General features: G+C 44.2%; 1 protein-coding gene across 1 annotated transcript in view; it reads right to left on the bottom strand.

The window, feature by feature from the left end:
* LOC137519412 (meprin A subunit beta-like) overlaps positions 1–26,127 on the bottom strand; it is a 112,195-nt gene that overhangs the window by 57,951 nt on the left and 28,117 nt on the right. The window contains exons 3-4 of the mRNA XM_068238367.1: positions 18,706–18,884; positions 16,386–16,604 (exon numbers count right to left, since the gene is read on the bottom strand). Coding sequence (XP_068094468.1) covers positions 16,386–16,604; positions 18,706–18,884 — 398 coding nt within the window. The remainder of the gene's footprint in view (positions 1–16,385; positions 16,605–18,705; positions 18,885–26,127) is intronic.

Below are 26,127 nucleotides of genomic sequence, written 5' to 3'. Positions count from 1 at the left end.
TGCACCAATCAGGAGATCTCCTCATGGTGGCCAGCTAATGAATGTCATGCCTGCCTCTAATAATCGATTCTGGACCAGTCAATCTCTTCCTGGTTCGGAGGCAGCGCCAGAGAACATATGACGAGCGTCCCTGTCTCCTGGCAACACTAGAAGGAGTGTGTCCACACAAGCACGGGAGCTGCAGAAACACACATGGAGGCCCGCACACTTGTCCCTGCTGAGCCATGGAGGCCACTGATCCGTCTGTGGAGCAAGGTGGAGGTGAGATAGTGACAAAACCTGTGTGAGCTATACATTGCATAAGGCAGTCAGTGTAAAACTTTGTACAGAGTAATTATTCTCATGCCCAACAAGGCTCTCCAGATGTGCCCCCATTATGAGGTTGCACTTGCATCTGCCCCAAACAGTATTGGTAGCCAGATGTGTCCCCAAGTCTTAGGTAGGTTCCCCACAGTATATGTAGTCATATGCGCCCCCAGTATTCGGTAGCCCTCCCCAATATGCAGAGTTGTGAGCAGAGAGGTTATTCACCTCTTGTCGTGGGATCTCTCTTCAGCCATGTTGCAGCCTCCCTCTCTATGACTCCTCCTGTGGCATCATGTAATGTGAGATGCCACTGGAAGAGTGATACAGAGGGGGACATAGCAATGTGGCTAAATAGAGATCTCAGCACCAAGAGATGAGTAACTTGCATACAGCATGCACTACTCGTAATCAGGGCCAGGCCGAGGCAGAGGCTGGAGAGGCTCCAGCCTCAGGGCGCAGTGTAGGAGGGGGCGCACAACTCATTCAGCTGTCATTTCCAATTGTGTTTGAAGCAGAAAGAAATAAGAAAAGTGGATACATGGCAGTGACTGCAAGCCAGATAACTAGAGATTAAAATGTTGGGGAGGTTGGGGGCTCTGGGGCACCTAGTTTAATAGCAATCATTGTGTGACGGCTGAAGTGGGAGGGATGGAGGGGTGCACTTTGCTGTCTCAGCCTTGGGTGCTGAAGGACCTTGTCCCGGCTCTGCTCGTAACAGTGCCATTGCCACAGCCGCGATGGGGAGTACACGGGGAAAAGGCCACTGCATATGTTTTCAGCATACGTGCTGCACCCTCATGTTTCTGGGCTCAAGGACTGGCACCTCTCAAGCCTTTGAAAGGCCCTGCTTATGTCTATACAGCTTTCCCACATCCTCTGCAGCTCAGTCTTTATAAATTGGGTGCATTGGACAATATTGCGAGTGATCCACAAATGCAGCGTATCCATCCCCTTTGGAAATATAAATTTTCTAATATTATGGAAAAGAGAATCATCCTCACCTCACGCTAGGGGAGGTTGCGGTAGGCTTATGGTGGCAACTAATGATCCAATCCTTTTTATTCAATCTTACCATTTCTATGTTATATAAGGGACTGCCTATAGTATCTATTCAATATAGTCAATCAGTTTACTCTTCTACTACATAGATTTTGGTAAGATTGGATGAAAAAGATTGGATCATTAGTGGCCACCCTTGTGGTGGTGTCTGAGAGCCCTTTTAATAACAAAGGAACCCCCAAATGTATGTACCGCCAAGGCAAGTAGCTAAGATAATACTTTTATTTGTTTTTTTTTCTTTTTTTTATCTGCAATTAGCTTTTATCATGTGTGTCCCACTTTCTTCTTATCTGTATCCTTATTTCTTCTTCTGTATACTTCTATGTTCTTCCAGTCTCTTCTTCTGTATACGTCTATCTTTCTCCCACCTCTTCTTCTGTATACAACTATCTTCTTTCTGCCTCTCGTTCTGTATACTTCTGTCTTCCTTTGTCTCTTTTTCTGTATACTCCTATCTTCCTTCCAGTCTCTTCCTCTGTATACTTCTATGTTCCTTCCACCTCTTCTTCTATATATTATATCATCTTTCCACCTCTTCTTCTATATATTATATCATCCTTCCACCTCTTCTTCTATATACTTCTATCTTCCTTCTACCTCTTCCTCTGTATACGTCTATCTTCTTCAGGCATTTTCATCTGTAATCTTCATTCTTGTGCTTTGTCTTTCTGATCATCAAGTTCTTCTATTCTTTTTTATTCTGGTCTCACTTGTTTATTTTTTTCTTTTACACATATTTTATTTCAAAAATATAAAACAAAACCGTCTTCCCATATTAGCTTAATAAAAATGCATGTAGACCACCATGTAGCCACAGGGTGAAGGCTGGAGACAAATATTAAAACAAGCACAGTTGTGTGCTATTTCCTTCTCCTTTCAACATAACCAAGCCTTACAGCGTAAAGTGTACCTGAAGCAATGTGTGACATGTTGAGATAAATGCGTTGTAATGATCCGCTCAGCTGTCTGCTCAGGCAGACAGCTGTTTGACCATTCCTTAAGTCTGTGGGCTGCAGGTCTCTGGATAAGAGACCTGTCTTCGCTTTGCAAGTTCCAGAGTTGCTCTGCTGAGGAATTTGCATACACTTGTCATGCAAATTGCCTACCTGCCTCCTTTAAAGGCTTGCAGTATAAATACCTTGCTCTCCCAGAGTCCTTTGCTGGTCATGATGGTTTGTTACTGCTAAAACACTCCTGGAGTGTCAGCCTTGCTATTGTTTGCTAAAGATTATCTTAAAGTATTCCTGGGGACTGCACTAGGCATCCCTCTAGTGCAGTCAGGTTGTATTATTTGTATTGCCTTGTTCTCCCTCTCTGTCTCGATTGCCTTGTCGCCAGTGGCGGTCGACAGGGAATCGTTCTGTCTCTCTAGGAGTGTAGGCCAGAGCTGTGGTTGCTACTGGCTGCTCCATCTGTCTGGATTGCATTCGCCCTAGTGGTAGTGGCGGTGCTTCCTTCTGTGTTCTGCCTTAGGGGTGCTAGCCAGAGCAGCGGTTGCTACTGGTTACTCCTTCTGTCTGTCTTGCCGTGTGAATCGCACTCGCTCTAGCGGAAAGAGCAGTGGATCCTGCTAGGCCTATTCCTGTACTCGGATCACACTTGCTCTGGTGGTAAAGAGCAGTGGATCCTGCTAGCTCTGTTTCTTTACTTGGATCACACTTGCTCTGGTGGAAAAGAGCAGTGGATCCTGCTAGCCCTGTTTCTGTACTTGGATCACACTTGCTCTGGTGGAAAAGAGCAGTGGATCCTGCTAGCTCTGTTTCTGTACTTGGATCACACTTGCTCTGGTGGAAAAGAGCAGTGGATCCTGCTAGCTCTGTTTCTGCACTTGGATCACACTTGCTCTGGTGGAAAAGAGCAGTGGATCCTGCTAGCTCTGTTTCTCTACTTGGTTCACACTTGCTCTGGTGTAAAAGAGCAGTGGATCCTGCTAGCTGTTTCTGTACTTGGTTCACACTCGCTCTGGCGGAAAGAGCAGTGAATCCTTTCTGTCCTGTCCCTGAACCCAGATCGCACTTGCTCTGGCGGAAGAGCGGTGGATCTTATCTGACCTATTCCTGTTTTCCCTTCGTCTGTCTGTCTGAAGCAAACGCTTGCGGTTGCCTGAGGTAAGGCGTTCCTGTTATTTGTTCATTTGTGTTCATTCGTTAGTCAGGGTGCCGTGCTTGTCTCTGTTGCGCTTATCGTGCGGAGACTGCGCCGTAAACGCGCTTGTCGCTGTTGCACCTAACGCGCGGTGACCGAGTTTAGGTATTGCGTTTGCTATTTTCGTTGACATTCTTATTGTATGATACGCTGTGCCTTTCGCTCTGCTCCTGTGTTTAACCTGTACTCTGTCTTGTGTCACTGTTGGCAATCGCCACTCTTGCGATTGCGTTCACACTTTGGTTTTCGCTGTTGTATATCGATCGTCGCCGGGCGGCGACTAAATTGGTAGATATACATACATTCTGTCTCTGTGCTCTCTCCCTCGAGAGAAACTATCCTGCTCCGTATTGCCCCATTACGTACAATCCTTACCTGGCATCTGTGGCTGTGCAGAGGATCTGTTCCTCTGCACTCCACAGCTCTATCTGCCGGTTGGAATTCCTCTCTACGGATGCATCTGCACCTGCATCTGCACCTGCAGCTGGGTTCTCTTATCCAAACATTTGTGGAGGATTTCCATGGTGTCGGCGCGCAGGTTGTGCGCTGACCTTGGAGATAATTCCACAATCGTTACATGGGTATGTACAGTGCAAAACATGGGTATGTACAGTGCTTTTTTTTTCTTTTTTTCTTTTGCTGACGGAAATACTTAATGTACAGTCTTGCAAATGACAGCTTTTGTCTTGTCTGTACCTTGTCAGGAATATAGTAATCTTCACTGATAAGCAAATTACAGCCATAAAAGTTTTCCTAGCAGAATACAACTTCTGAGAGCAGAGAAGAGAGAAAAAGGTTGATAGTTCATATATTTAACTCTGGGGCACTTAATAGACTGCCATTGAGCAGACAATAAAACATTGAATCTACTTTGTAAGTGTTTAAATATAAAAAATAAAATCGTGGGATGTCTAAAAAAGTAATTTTTTGGAGCAGGAGGATAAATACAATTGTTTATCTCATTCGTTTATTTTCACCTCGGGTGTGCATGGAAAAAGGGTGCCAGGAAAAAGGGCCCGGTTGGATAACGAAATGGAGCAGGTGGATAACGACATCTCAATAACCATAAACATCAACAAAATTGGTTAACGATAAATACCATTTTAAAAAAAGACAGGAGTTGATAACAAAATTATATTACGTAAAAAATCGTTACATAATTCAACAATACAGCAATACGTAATTCAACAACCCTACTCTTCACACAGAACCCTCCCCTGTTGGTGCCTAACCCTACTGACCCCTGCCCCCCCCCCAGTGTTGCCTGGCCCTAACTGTTCCCTGGGTAGTGCCTAACCCCAACCACTCCCCCTGCAGGGACACCCTTTTACACATAGAAACGATAATATATTTGAAAATGTAAAATCGGTACATACAAACAAAATAATATGAAAAAAGCTATAATGTTGCAAGCTTCTAAAAACGATAACATACTTAAAAATTTTTAATGTACTAATGTTGATAACGATATTTATCGGGTGCCCTTTTTTCTGCTTTTTTCGCTGTATTAACAATAATTGCATTAGAGTCTATGGCAGCGCCCTTTTCGTCCACTAGTCGATGGTGCCCTTTTTCCTGCAGGTTCACTTTAAAGCGGTATTGACACCGTAAAAATCATATTTCAGCAGCAACTGGTCTGAGTGTATTAAGTGATAAAGATGCTAATCCTGCACTCAAAACTTGCAAAACTTTTTCTGCCATTGTGGTTTGTAGTTATCACATACTTTAGGAGCACTGGCCCTAGTGCCAAACAGTGCCAAAGAGTTGAATGCTGGGAGTTCTTTTTATCTATAATATATTCATCCTCTTCCATTCATTCCCCTGCCTAGCTGCTTATCAGAAACACCCTCGTATTACTTGTGTTTACAAGCAAGGCTGAGGTGACTCAGTGATTGGATGTGTAAATAAAAAAAAGACAGTGCAGTTGTTAGTATACACCTCAGTGGGAGTGTCTGAAGACTCTGGGAGGAGGGCAGCTAATGAATATACAATGAGCAAGAGAAGGGAGGGGGGAGGAAACAAGAGTCAGGGAGGATATGATGTCAGCATTATCGTAGCAAGATGGCCACTGCCTAGAATAGGATTTTCTGCTGTCCTTTATAAAATTCACAGGAATTCACAGGGATAACACAATACATCTGTTGTGTAAGTAGAAGTAGTATTTACCTACTTATATATGTGTTTTTTTATTTCTAGGTTAGCATGGTTGTCACTTGTTCTTTAACAAAGTCAGCTCATTCTTATATTGTAAATTACCATACTAGCCAGCAGAGGGTGCCAAAGTCCATTTTATACTCCCCTGAAGTTAAAATCAACATTTCCCAAGCTGAAAAAGGTGAACAATGTGTGCTATAAATATTTGCATCTTGGAATATATTGATTCCTTCTTATTTATTTAATTATAACAGAATGCTTGAATTGTATTAACAGTGAAAAAGTACACCTTTTTAAAAGAGCAAATCCAATATTATTATTTAGTATTTATATAGCGCCGACATCATCCGCAGCACTGTACAGAGTATATATATAGTCTTGTCACTAACTGTCCTTAAGAGGAGCTCACAATCTAGTCCCTACCATAGTCCAATGTCTATGTACCATATGTATTGTGTAGTGTATGTATTGTGGTCTAGGGACAATTTTAGAGGGAAGCCAATTAACTTAGCTGTATGTTTTTGGGATGTGGGAGGAAACCGGAGTGTCCAGAGGAAACCCACACAGACATGGGGAGAACATACAAACTCCTTGCAGATGTTGACCTGGCTGGGATTTGAACTGGGGATGCAGCACTGCAAGGCGAGAGCTCTAACCACTACTCCACCGTGCTGCCCGGTGGCATAGTGGATAGCAGCTTTTTTATTTTAGTTTTGGATAAAATAATAAAGTTAAAATCAACATTCCACAAGCTGAAAAATGTGTGCTATAAAAATTTGCATCTTGAAATATATTGATTCTTTCTTATTCATTATAACAGAATGCTTGAATTGTATTAACAGTGAAAAAGACGCTTTTTTAAAAAGAGCAAATCCAATATATATGTATATATATATATATATATATATATATATATATATATATATATATTTTTTTTTTTTATTTTAGTTTTGGATAAAATAATGAAGCATTTTATTTCTCTATGTTTCCATTATGGACTTTGTTTTCTCATTCCATGTTCCATTAATGGGTCCACCAAGAACAGGGGATCATCAGGTGACATTTCTCCCATGGGATCACATACGGATATACAGACACAATTTTTAGTAGTGTGTAAGTATTAGAACATCTGGAAGGGATCATGTCACTTTTGGATATGTCTTCCCTGACAAAATTCTCTTAAATTTCTACTCTACTTACCAGGTCACCAAATGCATTAAGTGGGGAAAAACCTCCCTAAAGTGTGGTGGCATGGCACTTTTCTCATGCTATTAACAATAAAATGAAATTTTTTGGATGAAGTTTAACTTTAACTTCAACTCCAATCAAAAGGTTTCAGTCCTGAAAAAAAGTGTGGTAGAACATATGCTAGGTTGTTCCAATGTCTATCTCTACTGGGAGTAATGTTTAGCTAATTTCCCAGTAACGCTCTAATTGAGGAAAAGCAATAAATTCTTAACAGGTTCTGCCACTTATGCACTCTACCAATTACTTCATTACGGTCTCTGTCCTTTTGAATGGAGAAATCATTAGCGCTAAATTTGACAGTGTCCACTAAATGTGAGACTGCATTCTATTCAGTAAACACTCCACCTGTTACACTCAGTTTTAAAGGAAAGATTATGGAGGTAGTAGAGACCTCTGACCGGTCCTCCTACCTGTAGCATATGGTTAATTTACAGACAAGATAATTTGGGCACTGAGTGATGCCAATAGTTGTCCTGTTACCAATATTCTAGTATCAGCTTTGCGATGGTATTTCAACATGGTCATAGGTAATTTCCCCCATCAATCAAATAACTCTATAAGTATATCAGCTCAGGTCTTGTCAATTGCAGGATAATTCATCATACATTTGCTTCACTGTGTGTTTTCCATACATCCACTTAAATCATACGAAATCTATAGATGTTATACGTTACACACGACCACCATCACCAAATATTGGAGTGAAGGCTTACCAGCCAGAAACAACTCACATTATAAGGTTGTGTGTATAGCTTGATCAACTCCAAGAGGCACAGCAATCTTCACAACTCCAAACTTCATACCAGTTCTTCGAAATGGCATCCACAGACAATATCCAAGAGTCTAGAGCATGGGTCCCCAAACGTTTTGGGTCGAGGGCCGGATCAACATACTTCAGACAGCTGGGGGGCCGGAGTATACATAAAATCATGTAGAAGTCTTTGCGGGCCACACAATAAAGCATACCCAGGTGACAACCTGCAGTCCAATTGGACAGCAGTGTCACCTGATGTGGAATTTGATTGTAAACCAGCTAATTACTGCTTTCTGGCTTCCATGTGGATGGGTGGTGCCAGCACTGCTATTCTATATGCGGACCACCAATATTTAAAGGGACTCCGAGCAGTGCAGAAACTATGGAAAGATGCATATCATTTTAAAGCTCTCTTTCTCCTCTTTCCAATGATATATAAACCATCGCCCTATGCCTTTTAGTTTTTGCTATTTTCGCGATTGAAATTGCCGCAGCCACGATTTCAATCACGAAAATAGAGAAAACTAAAAGGCGTAGGGCGACGATTTAGGTGTCGCCAGAAAGAGGAGAAAGAGAGCTTTAAAATGACATCCATCTTTCCATAGTTACTTGTATTACACAGGACGACACTTTCCCCAGTGTCAGCAGCTCCATTCAGCAGAATGGAGCTGCTGACTTTTGGAAAAAGTCGCCCTGTGTAATACAATATAACTACGGAAAGATGGATATCATTTTAAAGCTCTCTTTCTCCTCTTTCTGGCGACACCTAAATCGTCACCCTACGCCTTTTAGTTTTCTCTATTTTTGCGATTGAAATCGCGGCCGCGGCAATTTCAATCGCGAAAATAGCGAAAACTAAAAGGCATAGGGCGGCGGTTTATATATCATTGGAAAGAGGAGAAAGAGAGCTTTAAAATGATATGCATCTTTCCATAGTTTCTGCACTGCTCGGAGTCCCTTTAAAGATGTAGCTGACCGCATCTATAAGTAATACATTTTGTGTGTGTGGGGAGGGTAAAAAAAACCTCAAGGGCCCACATTTGGCCTGTGGGCCTTAGTTTGAGAACCACTGTCTAGAGAAAAGAAAGAGTCTGCACACCGAGCCTTCTGGTACTCAACATTCAAGGAGTAATGAACTCCACAGTAGGCAGATGTAGTGCTGGTCTCCAACAATACTTGTGGAGTTGTAGGCAGCTTCTATCTTTTGGCGCATTAGGCCACCGTCTGCTTTGCTAGATCAACTCCTCCCCGTACCCATTCAATGTTGAGTGCCACAAGGTTTGGTGCGCAGGCTCCTTCTTTTCTCTAGACTCTGGCACATTATCTGTGGATGCCATATTGGAGGACTGGTCTATAGTTTGGAGTTGTGAAGATTGCTGTGCCTCTTGGACTTGATCAAGCTATACGCACAACCTTACAATGTGGGATCTTTCCGGCTGGTAAGCCTTAACTCCTATATTTGGCGATGGTGGTCACGTGTTTATAAAATCTATAAATTTTATACGGTGAAACGTATGTATGGAAAATACACGGTGAAGCAGATATATGAGGAATTATCCTGCAATATCTGAACTTTGGACATTGTTTGCTGTCAGCAGTAGTCACCTACCAAACACTTGCTGGAGCTGATTGCTGATTGTTATTGTGCAATCAAGTAACACTAATTGATGTCCTTCTCTTTCCTAACCCTAACCCTTCCACTAATCTAAACCCCTTCCCTAATGTAAATTTATCTCTCATGCCTAACCCTAATCTCTCTCTACCTCTAATGTAATTCCCTTCCCTGAAGCCCAACCCTAACCTCCCTTTGTAAAATCCAGTGTTTACTAAATACCTAATCCTAACCTAGCACTATTGCTGGGTACACACGGTACGATTTTCCACTCGATAGATGGATCCGATAGATAATATCCAGCATGTCCAATATTCCTTCCGATTGATTCTGCGCTCGATTTATCATAAAAGTGAATGAAAAAAGATAAGAAAAACGAGCGAAGATAAGAGCATTGAGCACAGAATCTAATGCAGAATCGAGCGGAAAAAATGATCGGGTGGGAAAATCGAGCAGAAAAACATAACGTGTGTACCCAGCATAAGTGAGAACTGTAACCTACCCATACACTATTCCCAAACATTAGCCCGCCTAAATTAATTTCTAACCTGAATGTCTAACCATAGCTGATACTCACCTTCAGTTGTCTTTCCTCTCTGGTGTGTTATCAGCACTTTGCTTTTGCATAACCAAACGCCAGCTATTAAATGTGCCACCTACACTTAGTGTTGGGCGAACACCTAGATGTTCGGGTTCGCGAACGTTCGCCGAACATCGCCGCGATGTTCGGGTGTTCGCGCCGAACTCCGAACATAATGGAAGTCAATGGGGACCCGAACTTTCGTGCTTTGTAAAGCTTCCTTACATGCTACATACCCCAAATTAGCAGGGTATGTGCACCTTGGGAGTGGGTACAAGAGGAAAAAAAATATTTGAAAAAGAGCTTATAGTTTTTGAGAAAATTGATTGTAAAGTTTCAAAGGAAAAACTGTCTTTTAAATGTGGAAAATGTCATGTTTCTTTGCACAGGTAACATGCTTTTTGTCGCCATGCAGTCATAAATGTAATACAGAGAAGAGGTTCCATTAAAAGGGACCGGTAACGCTAACCCAGCAGCAGCAGCACACGTGATGGAACAGGAGCAGGCGCAGGAGGAGAAGGCCATGCTTTTTGAAACACAACAACCCAGGCCTTGCATGAGGACAAGAAGCGTGCGGATAGCATGCTTTTTACCGCCATGCAGTCATAAATGTAATAAAGATAAGAGGTTCAATAAACAGGGACCGGGCGTCAACGCTAACCCAGCAGCAGCAGACGTGATGGAACAGGAGGAGGCGCAGGAGGAGAAGGCCACGCTTTCAGGTGCAACTCAGGCCTTGCATGAGGACAAAAAAATGTGTGCGCAACGCAATGCAATGAGTAGTTTTCAGGACACAATGGGCTATTCGGAGGAGCTATTCCCACCCCCACAATCTTCTACCTGTGAAAGGTCAATGGAACAGCCACAAATGTTGTGCCCGGATTCACAACCTTTTTCTGTGGAAAATGCACCCCGCACTGAAATGCAAGGCGAGGCCGAGGATGAACATGACGTCAACAACTCAACATGACGCAAAATGGGGGCGGAACAGAAAGCTGCTTTCAATGTTTTGAAGGCCTTAATTGCCTCCGGTGGCCAGTTAGATGCATCATTCATCACACCCAAATCCCAGAGCAATGTGTGCAGGAATTTGAATCTCAGGAGGTGTACCGAGATCATCTGGACAAGTGACCAAGTGACAAGTGACAAAGTGACCAGTGACAAAGTGACAAAATGACAAAATGACAAAGTGACAAGTGACAAAGTGAGAAGTGACAAGTGACAAAGTGACAAGTGACAAAATGACAAAGTGACAAGTGACAAAGTGAGAAGTGACAAGTGACAAGTGACAAAATGACAAAGTGACAAAGTGACCAGTGACAAAGTGACAACTGACAAAGTGACAAAATGACAAAGTGACAAAGTGACAAAGTGACCAGTGACAAAGTGACAACTGAGAGGTTGTTCTGGGGAGCTCCACTGCACTCAGTCGCACATGAGGAGAGGTCTCGTCGGGACTGCTGATCCTCCTCAGCTTGCTCAAAGCCTTGAGGGTTCCTGAAGATCCTCTGCTTGGAGTTCGCCGGGGTTCAGCTTGGTGTCGGGGTCGGCGGCGTCCTCCTCACTCCAACGTGGCAGATCTTCTGTTGAAGGAAAAAAAAACAAACATTGTTAAAAGTCCAGTACCGCTTCTGAAGGACTCACCAAGAGATGCAGGAGCGCTTCAATCTAGCGCACCATCGCTCGCTGGGTGATGTCCCTGCCTACGCGCTGGAATTCTACGCTGCACATGCTAGCACGCTTTTGCGCAGTGCCGAGGCGCATTCCAGCAGCTAGTAGCTACCAAGCTTCTGTGGATCTGATTGGGCCACCATGTTGGATCTCTGCCAAGTCCTCCAAAATTTTGAGCAATCCATGTTGCGTGACTGAGCAGTGACAACTCTACAGTCAGCATTACAATACCACTGCTGTGTTTACTGAAGAAATCAATGTTGAAGATGGAAACCGCTGGCATGATGCAAGTGGGGGATTCTGAAGATGAAAACGATCAGCGTGATGATACCAACATCAGGCAACCTGCCTCAGGAAACGCTGGTCCCAGCTATGACAAAGAACAGGACGAGGAACAGCTGGAGTTGGAGCAGGAATTGGATGCCCCCACTGCCGAGGGACAGAGCGGTGCACGTTGGACTTCCACAATTTAGCGGGAAAGGACAGCAGAAGAGGAAGAAAGTGATGCTGGTGACGAATATGGTGCATCACAACAATCACAACGCTTACAAGAACATGAAGACAGAGGAGTCTGGCAGGACTCTCTGGCACACATGGCTCAATTCATGCTAGACTGCATTGAACGCGGCCCGCGCATTATTCACTATTCATTATTATTCATTATTCTGGAATCTGGACAACACCAATTACTGGGTTTATACCCAGTTTATACAAACACAATGTTAAAAAACTGATTGAAGAAAGTGTCAGACAGGTCAAAAATGGAACAATTCCAGCAGGCCCTTGAGGATGGAGACTTTAGAGAGGAGATTGACATCCTCCTCCTTCTCTAGCCAGTTGTACGCCGACAGACTGACTTCAGCAAACCCAGGAGGACCAGGAGGGCAGCAAAGAACACAAGCTGCTGCTAGTGCCGAAAAGGGAATGGTATTGGCAGTGTCCTTGGAGTGGGAACATTTTCTGACACCCATGCAGCAGCCCACAGAACAGCAATCGGGCAGTTCCACATCCTCCAACACCAATCGCCTGGAGAAGATGGTCAAGGTCCAGGACTACATGTCAGATGGCGTAGCTGTGTTGAACAATCCATCTGCAGACAGACGGTGAGTGTGACAGGCAGCACAGAAGGACCATGGCAACTCACTCATAGTACCACAGTTTGATAGTGCTGCCCAAAAAATTATATGGATCCGTGGACCCGGGCACTGCGGGCAGTACTGGGAAGTGGGAACGCAGATTTTAGTACCTAAACACACGATACAACATGTTTTCCGGGGTCGGACTCTGAGGCACATACAGATGGTCCCGATCATCATCCTCATCATACAACTCTTCTCCTGAGTCTGACCCACCCACCACCTCTGCCACCCCAACATGCCCAGACACAGACCCCTCATCGTCCTCAACATTAACTTGGGATGCTGGCCTGAGCCAGACCTCCTCCTCCACATCAGGCCCCATCATCTCCTCAATGGCAGCCCTCATTAATCGTTCTGGCGACGGACCGATGGACACAACATTCTCCTCCGGAGAGGGCTGCTGCTGACCACTGGCTGCTGGGGTGGATGTTATAGCTTGCGTGGGGCGTTGGCTGTTGCTGTTGTTGGGAGTGCTGCTCACAGCGGAGGTCTCTGAGGAACTCATGGTGAGCTCATATAGTGGTTGGCGGTGAGTGGAGTATTACTGATCCCAGCAATATACACACTGACTGGCAGAGTACGCAATGCTATATAGTCTGGCTGAGCGGTGTACACAGAGTGGCAGTACACACAATGCTATATAGTCTGGCTGAGCCGTGTACACAGAGTGGCAGTACACACAATGCTATATAGTCTGGCTGAGCCGTGTACACAGAGTGGCAGTACACACAATGCTATATAGTCTGGCTGAGCCGTGTACACAGAGTGGCAGTACACACAATGCTATATAGTCTGGCTGAGCCGTGTACACAGAGTGGCAGTACACACAATGCTATATAGTCTGGCTGAGTGGTGTACACAGAGTGGCAGTAAACACAATGCTATATATAGCGTGGCTGAGCGAGGTACACAGTGGCAGTACACACAATGCTATATAGTCTGGCTGAGCGGTGTACACAGAGTGTCAGTAAACAATGGTATATAGTCTGGCTGAGCGGTGTACACAGAGTGGCAGTAAACACAATGCTATATATAGCGTGGCTGAGCGAGGTGCACAGTGGCAGTACACACAATGCTATATAGTCTGGCTGAGCCGTGTACACAGAGTGGCAGTAAACACAATGCTATATATAGCGTGGCTGAGCGAGGTACACAGTGGCAGTACACACAATGCTATATAGTCAGGCTAAGCCGTGTACACAGAGTGTCAGAAAACACAATGCTATATATAGCGTGGCTGAGCGAGGTGCACAGTGGCAGTACACACAATGCTATATAGCCAGGCTAAGCCGTGTACACAGAGTGTCAGAAAACACAATGCTATATATAGCGTGGCTGAGCGAGGTACACAGTGGCAGTAAACAATGCTATATATAGTGTGGCTGAGCGAGCGGTGTACTACTGTTCCCAGCAGCGACACACAATGACTGGGGGGGACCCTGGCTAGCGTGGCTGGAGAGCGAACTACCCTGCCTGCCTACCCAAAGCTAAACCCACAGAGAAATGGCGGAGATATGACGTGGTTCGGGTATTTATTTACCCGAACCACGTGACCGTTCGGCCAATCACAGCGCGTTCGGGCCCGAACCACGTGACCCGTTCGGCCAATCACAGCGCTAGCCGAACGTTCGGGGAACGTTGGGCCATGCGCTCTTAGTTCGGCCATGTGGCCGAACGGTTTGGCCGAGCACCGTCAGGTGTTCGGCCGAACTCGAACATCACCCGAACAGGGTGATGTTCTGCAGAACCCGAACAGTGGCGAACACTGTTCGCCCAACACTACCTACACTTGCAAAAGACTAGCCAAAGGCAGGTGCCAAATTCAGTCTGTAGAACCAATAGCAGATGCTAGGCTATATAGGCTAAGAACAAATGGAAAGCAGCTAAACCAAATCAAATTCCATTTGCTTTGTTCTGCTAAAAAGATTTATTCTAGAGAAAGCTCTACTTTAGGCGTTGGGTCCATGAGGTTATTTTGGAATCATGCATTAATTGAAATTTAAAGAGAACATTAATGTAGCATAACATTGTTGAGTGTCAAAAATAAAATTTTGAGCATGGTAAAGCAGTTGGAACTGAAAGTGCTCTGGAGACAAGTGCTCCAATTTTATCATAGCAAAGTCTGTTCCTATCCTTATTCCCCCCAATTCGTAACCACTCCTTGAAAAATTTTACTTTTAGTTAAAGTCACATTTTCAGAGAGGGAGAGGCAGGTCTGCTGTGACCCGCCCATTTCCTCCTCATAAAGGAATCATCAGGGGAAAAAAGCAAAAATCAGCTTTATAATGAAATACAGGCACTGCTCCAACTCAAAATTCCTCTATGTGTCTTTCACCAGTTGCTCAGGATGACCTTATCCACAATAGGTGTCACAAGCTCCACAGTCTCACAATCTCTTGTACATTTGCCCAGTCTCCAGTTGCCGTTGCCAGGAACGGCAACTGGAGACTGGGCAAATGTACAGGAGATCGTGAAACTTTTTTTGTGTATTGGTATACACTATATGCTTATTAGTACTAAGGGTCTCTGTCAAAGGGACCCCTAAAGTAAGATATTGTATACGTGTTACTGTTTGGATTTTTATTAAAATATAATGCTTTTAAGGACAGTGAGTGACCTGTTGATGGTTTTATCTTTGGTGATGGTCACTGTCTGAGAATATACACTGTGGTGTGACTGCAGATATCAGTGTGATCGCCTAGCGCTGTGGATATATACTTAAAAAATCAGCTTTACTCACCTGGGGCTTTCTCCTGCCCCCTCATGGTCGGCCTCTGCACCGTGTGGGGAGCCCAGGACGGCGGCAGAGAGCGTATCGGTCAGCGTGGGACAGTCGGCTGTCCCACGCTGACCGCTACGCTCTCTGCCGCCGTCCCGGGCTCCCTGCACGGTGCAGAGGCCGACCGTGAGGTCGTCCTTACTGCACCTGCGTGAAGCACCGCTGTCAATCAAGGCCACGTTGTCTGTGGCTTACTGCACAGGTGCAGAACTACCAGTAAGCCACAGACAACGTGGCCTTGATTGACAGCGGCGCTTCATGCAGGTGCAGTAAGGACGACCTCGAAGTTGGCCTCTGTACCATGTGGGGAGCTCGGGACGGCGGCGGAGAGCAGAGCGGTCAACATGGGACAGTCGGCTGCAAGGGGCTGGAGAAGCCCCAGGTGAGTAAAGCTGATTTTTGCTTTTTTCCCCTGATGATTCCTTTAAGAGCAGCGTATGGGGCATGGAAGCAGAGGAAATGGGAGGGTGATTGTAGAGAGCAACAGAGCAAGACTGCCCCTTCCTGTCTGAAAAATTAACTTTAGCCAAAACTCAAATTTTTCAAGGAGTGATTAAGGGGTCCATGGGGAACGAGGAGAGGAATGAACAACACAGAGGGACATATGCAATTCACTTTTTCTCCTGAGTTTTCTCCTAGGTGATATCTTTAAACTCGTGAATAAAATGCCCTTTAAGCATCCAGAAAGCATATTCTCAAAATAATTTTGATAGAACGTTTTTAATTGAAAATGATGTAAAGTTATTTAAAATCGAAGATGAAAAATTATTTCCTAGGAGAAAACGCAGGTGAAAAACAAAATTCCATATGGGCCCAAAGAGGTATGTGTATCTGAGCTGTTCTTAGGTAGTTTTGGCTCAGGTCAAGTATGTTTTAAATAATAAAATGTTTCGTTTTGAAGTAGGTCAATTCTCGTTGCAAATTTTTAAAGAACTTACTGCAGTTGTACAGTCTGTTTAGCTTCAAGGTATCTCTTTCACTAAAATCCATTTGTTTTCCAATGATATTAAGATATTGGGGCTTCTTGGGTATGATGGTAGGCAGGCTGCCTCTCTGGAATGCAGTCTTGTCATAGTGCATTATCGACGTATAATCATAGGGAACATTCAGAAAGCTTGAAACTTTATCACTGAAGGAGTCAAGATTGTGTTCATTGCCTAAAATATAGCAAAACAATGTTAGTTTGTGATTAACAGTTTAGTTTTATTTACAGTACCCTTGTGTTTAACAAACTCAGAGAGCTAAGAAAGCTTTACATGGGCTAATTAATTGTATTATGATAGGGGCAACAAGCTTCACATACTCCTACAAAACAAAAGGATTTTCAAACAAGAGGTCAATTTATGTGATTGCTGGTAGAAATGGGGTAACCGCTTCTGACCTCAATCCCATAGCCAAGGCCTTTGAGGACTATTATAAGGAACTGTAATCTTCCTGATCAGAGGAACCATTCTGCAGTTTTCAAAAAAAAATATAATAATAATAATTGTGTGATATGCACAAAGGCCTGGTGCACACCAAAAACCGCTAGCAGATCCGCAAAATGCTAGCAGATTTTGAAACGCTTTTTCTTCTTTTTCTGTAGCGTTTCAGCTAGCGTTTTGCGGTTTTGTGTAGCGGTTTTGGTGTAGTAGATTCCATATATTGTTACAGTAAAGCTGTTACTGAACAGCTTCTGTAACAAAAACGCCGGCAAATCCGCTCTGAACAGGCGTTTTTCAGAGCGGTTTGCGTTTTTCCTATACTTAACATTGAGGCAGAAACGCATCCACAATCCAAAAAATGCCTCACCCCGGGAGTATGCGTTTCTGCAAAACGCCTCCCGTTCTGGTGTGCACCAGCCCATTGAAATACATTACCCTAGCGGATCCGCAGCCGCAAGCGGATCGCAAAACGCAGCTGAACCGCTCTGGTGTGCACTAGGCCTTAGAGGAGTTTTCCTTTTGTTTCCCACAAAATTGTGCTCCTATATATTGAACTTTGATACTGTCTAAGCGATCGATAATCTTAGAGGGTTAATTGCACGCCTGGAGAATTGGATGACAAAGCATTGTTCTTTTTGATATTTAGTGATGGTGATGTAAAGTCTAAAGGTACTTACACACTTGCAATAACCGAAGGTTAACTCCGTGCCATGTGCCTCTTCCATCGCGTTCCTGTCACCAGAAGCGTTCTGCGCCTTCTCAGTTAGAAAAAATTGATACTATGCATGCATAGATTGCTCCTGGCTACAGGATCATAATCCAAGAAGTGCACAGCTGGCGTTACATATGGGCAGTGGCACATGAGTAACGGGTGGTGGGCAGGTTGAGTGTGGAGAACAATGCTCTCGGGCAATACATATTTTCTCATAAAAACAGACATGCTGTACACATACTTAACCAGCTCCCAACTGCCTCACGCCGATGGGTGGTGGGAGCGCACCAGGCACAGGACCGCCTAAGGCCAACTGGCATCATGGCGGTCCTTGCGAGATTAGTAGGGAACGAGCGCTTGCACGAATGCAGCCTGCCAGCTGCGATCGGAGATGGCAGGCTGAGATTGAAAAAGGCAAATTTTTATGTGTACCGCACTGCGATCTAGTGCAACGCTGTACAGGGGACAGACCTGCCCCCTTAATGTTCCTAGCAAGGGCTCACAACGTGAACCCATACATAGGCTAATGCCTATGTATGGGTAGTATATTGTATGGATTTCAGTCTAGGGCCAATTTGGGGGGGGGGGGGGAGAGGGCATCAAAGAAACAGGGCTTTAAAAAAAAACAACCTTATAATCTTTTATAATTAATAAAAAAAAAAGATTGCAGCAGCAGAGACCACCATAAGAAAGCTCTATTGGTGGCAACAAAAGAAGGTAAGATTCAATTGGGTGCTAAGTTGTATGACTGAGCAATAAACTGTTTAAGATGTGAAGTGCTCAATTGTAAAAAATGGCCTGGTCACTAGGGGGTGTAAACCTTACAGCTTTCTTTTCTGAACAACCCTTTTGATTCAATAATAGAAATCAGAAGAAAAAGCATCGATTGCCCCCATAGATAGGATTAAAACTATAACCAATCCAAACACTTAAGATAAAATTGATCCATAGAACTGTTAACATTTCCATCGATTATACGATTGTTTAATGTCAAATAGACAACATCAGCATCCTCTAATTTTAACCAAACCAGTTCCAACTATCAGATCAGAAAGTCAATCATTTACTAAAATTGTACTGTTTATGGGACACCTTTATACTGTACACAACTTTTCATCTTACCATGTTTGATGTTTGCCTTCTCAATGGTCACATAATCATTTCGGTCAGATCGTGACTGTTCATGATAAAATCCCAGAGCATGGAGGAACTCGTGCTGCACTGATTCAACGACATCACATCCTGAGCCAATGGACAGTTGTTGTTTTCCACTCTGCTGGTTTCCAGTATATGAATAGCATCTAAAATATATGAACATAAATAATCTTGCTAATAAAAAAAGTATTAGAGGCAGAGGATCAGCAGATTAGCCAGGCAACTGGTATTGCTTAAAAGGAAATACAAATGTCAGTCTCCACATCCCGCTCGCTTCAGTTGTAATTTAAAGTGTACCTGAGATCTAAGAATATAAACGTTTATACATACCTAGGGCTTCCTGCAGCCCCCTCCGCACCGATCGCTCCCATGCCGTCCTCCTCCTTGTTTGCCCGGTAGAAGCGCGCACACACGCCCGCCCGCCTGGTTGTCCTCAATCCTGTCCCACCGGCTGTCAGTGCAGCACATGCACAGTAGCGCAAAAGCACTGACACAGGGACATGGGACGCAGAGACACAAGCACATTATTATATAGGATTTGAAGCATATGGGTCTGGTGTTCTGTCCCCTAAATGCACCCGGAACAACCATTGTGGACATGTGTGTGTGCAGCATGTAGTTTTTTATTTTGGTGATTGAATGGTTACCTTACAAAAGAGAATGACCCTCCCCATGTGAGGGAGACAGGAAAAAAAGGAAAAAAACAAAGCCTAACTGGATATCTCATGAAGCTCTAAAAATCTCTCACAGTTAAATTGACAGTTTAGGGGTTGGAATCTGGGGAATCCAAGGGCGATCTATCATTCTGCAACTGGTGAATTGGGCACAGGGTGAACTGAATGTCGACACTTCCTGCTGCCGCTCAAATCTCCAGCCACATTAAATACTATTACCACTCTGAGCCATAGCAACTCATAGGGAGAAGTAATTCAGTGTCTATTTGTTATTCTAAGACATAATTTACAATTTTTTGTAATACGAGAATATGTAAGTACTGTTGAGCGCTTCACCTTTGTATGCTAATTTAATAGGGTGGCGACACCCCTCATGGTGCAGCGATCCAGCACTTTACACAATAGTTTGCCGATTAACCTATTGAAAGCCTGTTAGAGCCTGTTTAAGAGCTATTATAGCTACATTAGTTAGAAGGTGTAAGTTAGAGGAGCGCACTAGCCACTTATCTATAATCTTTGTTTGGTGTCAGTGGTTGTGCTGCAAACTCATAGGAATGGATATGTTTAATATTCGCAGGCGAGGAATTATTGATGTAGATAGGCTGTTTGTGAAGGAGCCGGATACTGAACAGCAAGGCCTGGACACATTGTTCAGACAACTTCAGACCTTAATGGTCAGAGAAACCAATGCTTGGTGGGACCTGGCAAGTTTAAATAAACATGCCAAAGAAGGTGTTATACCTAGACGTTTCAGGTGGGATATTCTCCCCACGGATGGTGAGGAGAATGATGAGACAGATAAAGAACTAGAGGAATATCTCAACCAATGCGGTATTGGATTATTGAAAATTTTAAGTAAGAGGAAAGAGAACAGACTAGAGAGGTTAGGGAAAGAAATTGATGAATTAAAGGAGAAGTTGGAAGAATTCAAAGAACAGGATGAGTTTACAGAAAATGCAGCAGTTTTAACTAAAATTATTCAAAAAAATGAGAAGGAGGTTAGTGATATTAAAATTAAGAGGTTCCAAAATGAATGGCTAGAATATAAGAATAAAACAGCGTACAAATGGCAGTTAGAACATACTAAGAGAAAGAAAAATGAAGATAAGAGGAATCAGGGTCAAAATCTTAATACAGGACAGGAGGTCAATCCCGTGAACAGTGAGATACCCGGAGGGGCCCGACAGGCAAAATTAGTTCAAGTAAATGAGATTCATGTACCCAGAGGTCAGGAAAGGGGATCCAATAGGCAAAGGCAATATCCCCAGGTTCAACAGTAGCCAAGGAATAGGCCCCTACAAGGGAACAAACGATTATATGATGATGAATGACAACAACCACAATAAAGGAAAGGAAAGAGCAGTTTTCGTGGGAATCCGGGGGAAGGATATAAGATGACCAACCAATCACGTTATGAGTCAAATAGGAGATATGATCAATATGATCGTCACTATGATCAGCAATATCAGCAACAGCAAGGGAGAGAATATAAAGAAGAATATCTACCTACATTTAATCGGTTTGAACCATTAGAAAGACAAACAGCAGAAACTATACACCATCATTTTTTTTTGGGGGGGGGGGGGGGGGCAGTCACCGAGAACCAATTGGGCCGAGCTAGAGTACAACCAAAGGTTTGTGCGAAAAAGAGGAATAGACGAGGTAGAAGGGGAGGAGGAGATAGCAAAACGAAGAAAGTAAAAGAAGGTGCAGGAATTTTCAATATCAGTGGGGTTCCCCTCAATGATATGGAACTTAAAATTTTAGATAAGGGATTGAAATATGCACCCCAACAAGGGCTAAATAAATTTGTAACATTCATAGATGTTAATAAATATGTAAGGAAGTTAAACATCAAGAAGTATTTCATTTCAAAAGAAGGCCCTACCACCAAGGCCAACAATGGGTTTTCAGATAGGACTTATGTGCATACCTCTCTAAAGAATAAATCAACATTCAATCTAGTGTTGGGCGAACATCTAGATGTTCAGGTTCGGGCCGAACAGGCCGAACATGGCCGCGATGTTCGGGTGTTCGAGCCGAACTCCGAACATAATGGAAGTCAATGAGGACCCGAACTTTTGTGCTTTGTAAAGCCTCCTTACATGCTACATACCCCAAATTTACAGGGTATGTGCACCTTGGGAGTGGGTACAAGAGGGGAAAAAATTTAGCAAAAAGAGCTTATAGTTTTTGAGAAAATCGATTTTAAAGTTTCAAAGGGAAAACTGTCTTTTAAATGCGGGAAATGTCTGTTTTCTTTGCACAGGTAACATGCTTTTTGTCGGCATGCAGTCATAAATGTAATATATATAAGAGGTTCGAGGAAAAGGGACCGGTAATGCTAACCCAGCAGCAGCACACGTGATGGAACAGGAGGAGGGTGGCGCAGGAGGAGAAGGCCACGCTTTGAGACACAACAACCCAGGCCTTGCATGAGGACAAGAAGCGTGCGGATAGCAATTTGCGTTTTGTCGCCATGCAGTCATAAATTTAATACAGATGAGAGGTTCAATAAACAGGGACCGGAAACGCTAACCCATCACAGATGTTCATTGTTCATGTTACTTGGTTGGGGTCCGGGAGTGTTGCGTAGTCGTTTCCAATCCAGGATTGATTCATTTTAATTTGAGTCAGACGGTCTGCATTTTTTGTGGAGAGGCGGATACGCCGATCTGTGACGATGCCTCCGGCAGCACTAAAACAGCGTTCCGACATAACGCTGGCTGCCGGGCAAGCCAGCACCTCTATTGCGTACATTGCCAGTTTGTGCCAGGTGTCTAGCTTCGATACCCAATAGTTGAAGGGTGCAGATGGATTGTTCAACACAGCTATGCCATCTGACATGTAGTCCTTGACCATCTTCTCCAGGCGATCGGTGTTGGAGGTGGATCTGCACGCTTGCTGTTCTGTGTGCTGCTGCATGGGTGTCAGAAAATTTTCCCACTCCAAGGACACTGCCGATACCATTCCCTTTTGGGCACTAGCTGCGGCTTGTGTTGTTTGCTGCCCTCCTGGTCGTCCTGGGTTTGCGGAAGTCAGTCTGTCGGCGTACAACTGGCTAGAGGAGGGGGAGGATGTCAATCTCCTCTTTAAAGTCTCCACAAGGGCCTGCTGGTATTCTTCCATTTTGACCTGTCGGACTCTTTCTTCAAGCAGTTTTGGAACATTGTGTTTGTACCGTGGATCCAGAAGGGTATAAACCCAGTAATTGGTGTTGTCCAGAATGCGCACAATGCCTGGGTCGCGTTCAATGCAGTCCTAGGCCGAAGAGGTCATAGCCTAGGGTCACAAAAACCTGTTTATTTGGGCTATTTCAATGGTAGTGATGGTGACGTACATAAATCTCAGCCATGGCCGGTAGCAACGTCTGAATTTCACGAAATGTCTCATGCAGGTAGAAGACATATTGTTAGACTTGGATTCCAAAGATGGGGTCCCTACATCTCTGCAAACCAGAGTTACAGGGGTCCAAAATTGGTAAAATCCCCCATAGACTTTCATTGCCTCCCTATTTCACTTTCCAAAATCTCACATCTTTTCAAAGGGCAATGGCTCAGCAGTACCAAATTTTCTAGCATTGTAGGGACCCTTAGGGGGAACATGACTGGTGAGTTTCGGGCCCCTAGGCCAAAGAGGTCATAGCCTAGGGTCACAAAAACCTGTTTATTTGGGCTATTTCAATGGTAGTGATGGTGACGTACATAAATCTCAGCTATGGCCGTTAGCAACGTCTGAATTTCACGAAATGTCTCATGCAGGTAGAAGACATATTGTTAGACTTGGATTCCAAAGATGGGGTCCCTACATCTCTGCAAACTAGAGTTACAGGGGTCCAAAATTGGTAAAATCCCCCATAGACTTTCATTGCCTCCCTATTTCACTTTCTAAAATCTCACATCTTTTCAAAGAGAAATGGCTCAGCAGTACCAAATTTTCTAGCATTGTAGGGACCCTTAGGGGAAACATGACTGGTGAGTTTCGGGCCCCTAGGCCAAAGAGGTCATAGCCTAGGGTCACAAAAACCTGTTTATTTGGGCTATTTCAATGGTAGTGATGGTGACGTACATAAATCTCATCTATGGCCGTTAGCAACGTCTGAATTTCACGAAATGTCTCATGCAGGTAGAAGACATATTGTTAGACTTGGATTCCAAAGATGGGGTCCCTACATCTCTGCAAACCAGAGTTACAGGGGTCCAAAATTGGTAAAATCCCCCCATAGGCTTTCATTGGGCCTACTATTTACCGTTCCAAAATCTCACACCATTTCAAAGGGCAATGGCTCAGCAGTGGCAAAACTCACCAGTCATGATCCCCCTAAGGGTCCCTACAATGCTAGAAAATTTGGTACTGCTGAGCCATTGCTCTTTGAAAAGATGTGAGATTTTGGAAAGTGAAATAGGGAGGCAATGAAAGTCTATGGGGGATTTTACCAATTTTGGACCCCTGTAACTCTGGTTTGCAGAGATGTAGGGACCCCATCTTTGGAATCCAAGTCTAACAATATGTCTTCTACCTGCATGAGACATTTCGTGAAATTCAGACGTTGCTAACGGCCATAGCTGAGATGTATGTACGTCACCATCACTACCATTGAAATAGCCCAAATAAACAGGTTTTTGTGACCCTAGGCTATCACCTCTTTGGCCTAGGGGCCCGAAACTCACCAGTCATGTTCCCCCTAAGGGTCCCTATAATGCTAGAAAATTTGGTACTGCTGAGCCATTGCCCTTTGAAAAGATGTGAGATTTTGGAAAGTGAAATAGGGAGGCACTGAAAGTCTATGGGGGATTTTACCAATTTTGGACCCCTGTAACTCTGGTTTGCAGAGATGTAGGGACCCCATCTTTGGAATCCAAGTCTAACAATATGTCTTCTACCTGCATGAAACATTTCGTGAAATTCAGACGTTGCTAACGGCCATGGCTGAGATTTATGTACGTCACCATCACTACCATTGAAATAGCCCAAATAAACAGGTTTTTGTGACCCTAGGCTATGACCTCTTTGGCCTAGGGGCCCGAAACTCACCAGTCATGTTCCCCCTAAGGGTCCCTACAATGCTAGAAAATTTGGTACTGCTGAGCCATTGCCCTTTGAAAAGATGTGAGATTTTGGAAAGTGAAATAGGGAGGCAATGAAAGTCTATGGGGGATTTTACCAATTTTGGACCCCTGTAACTCTGGTTTGCAGAGATGTAGGGACCCCATCTTTGGAATCCAAGTCTAACAATATGTCTTCTACCTGCATGAGACATTTCGTGAAATTCAGACGTTGCTAACGGCCATGGCTGAGATTTATGTACGTCACCATCACTACCATTGAAATAACCCAAATAAACAGGTTTTTGTGACCCTAGGCTATGACCTCTTTGGCCTAGGGGCCCGAAACTCACCAGTCATGTTCCCCCTTAAGGGTCCCTACAATGCTAGAAAATTTGCCACTGCTGATCAATTGCCCTTTGAAAAGATGTGAGATTTTGGAACTGTAAATAGGAGGCCCAATGAAAGCCTATAGGGGATTTTACCAATTTTGGACCCCTGTAACTCTGGTTTGCAGAGATGTAGGGACCCCATCTTTGGAATCCAAGTCTAACAATATGTCTTCTACCTGCATGAGACATTTCGTGAAATTCAGACGTTGCTAACGGCCATGGCTGAGATTTATGTACGTCACCATCACTACCATTGAAATAGCCCAAATAAACAGGTTTTTGTGACCCTAGGCTATGACCTCTTCGGCCTAGGACTGCATTGAACGCGACCCACGCATTGTGCGCATTCTGGACAACACCAATTACTGGGTTTATACCCTTCTGGATCCACGGTACAAACACAATGTTCCAAAACTGCTTGAAGAAAGAGTCCGACAGGTCAAAATGGAAGAATACCAGCAGGCCCTTGTGGAGACTTTAAAGAGGAGATTGACATCCTCACCCTCCTCTAGCCAGTTGTTCGCCAACAGACTGACTTCCGCAAACCCAGGACGACCAGGAGGGCAGCAAACAACACAAGCCGCAGCTAGTGCCCAAAAGGGAATGGTATCGGTAGTGTCCTTGGAGTGGGAAAATTTTCTGACACCCATGCAGCAGCACACAGAACAGCAAGCGTGCAGATCCACCTCCAACACCGATCACCTGGAGAAGATGGTCAAGGACTACATGTCAGATGGCATAGCTGTGTTGAACAATCCATCTGCACCCTTCAACTATTGGGTATCGAAGCTAGACACCTGGCACAAACTGGCAATGTACGCAATAGAGGTGCTGGCTTGCCCGGCAGCCAGCGTTATGTCGGAACGCTGTTTCAGTGCTGCCGGAGGCATTGTCACAGATCGGCGTATCCGCCTCTCCACAAAAAATGCAGACCGTCTGACTCAAATTAAAATGAATCAATCCTGGATTGGAAACGACTACGCAACACTCCCGGACCCCAGCCAAGTAACATGAACAATGAACATCTGTGATGGGTTAGCGTTTCCGGACCCTGTTTATTGAACCTCTCATCTGTATTACATTTATGACTGCATGGCGACAAAACGCAAATTGCTATCCGCACGCTTCTTGTCCTCATGCAAGGCCTTAGTTGTTGTGTCTCAAAGCGTGGCCTTCTCCTCCTGCGCCACCCTCCTCCTGTTCCATCACGTGTGCTGCTGCTGGGTTAGCGTTACCGGTCCCTTTTCCTAGAACCTCTTATATGTATTACATTTATGA

Source organism: Hyperolius riggenbachi, chromosome 5, assembly GCF_040937935.1.
Source record: "Hyperolius riggenbachi isolate aHypRig1 chromosome 5, aHypRig1.pri, whole genome shotgun sequence".
Classification (NCBI taxonomy): domain Eukaryota; kingdom Metazoa; phylum Chordata; class Amphibia; order Anura; family Hyperoliidae; genus Hyperolius; species Hyperolius riggenbachi.
Note: the sequence above shows the minus strand (reverse complement) of the source record. Positions and strands in the feature narration are given on the sequence as shown.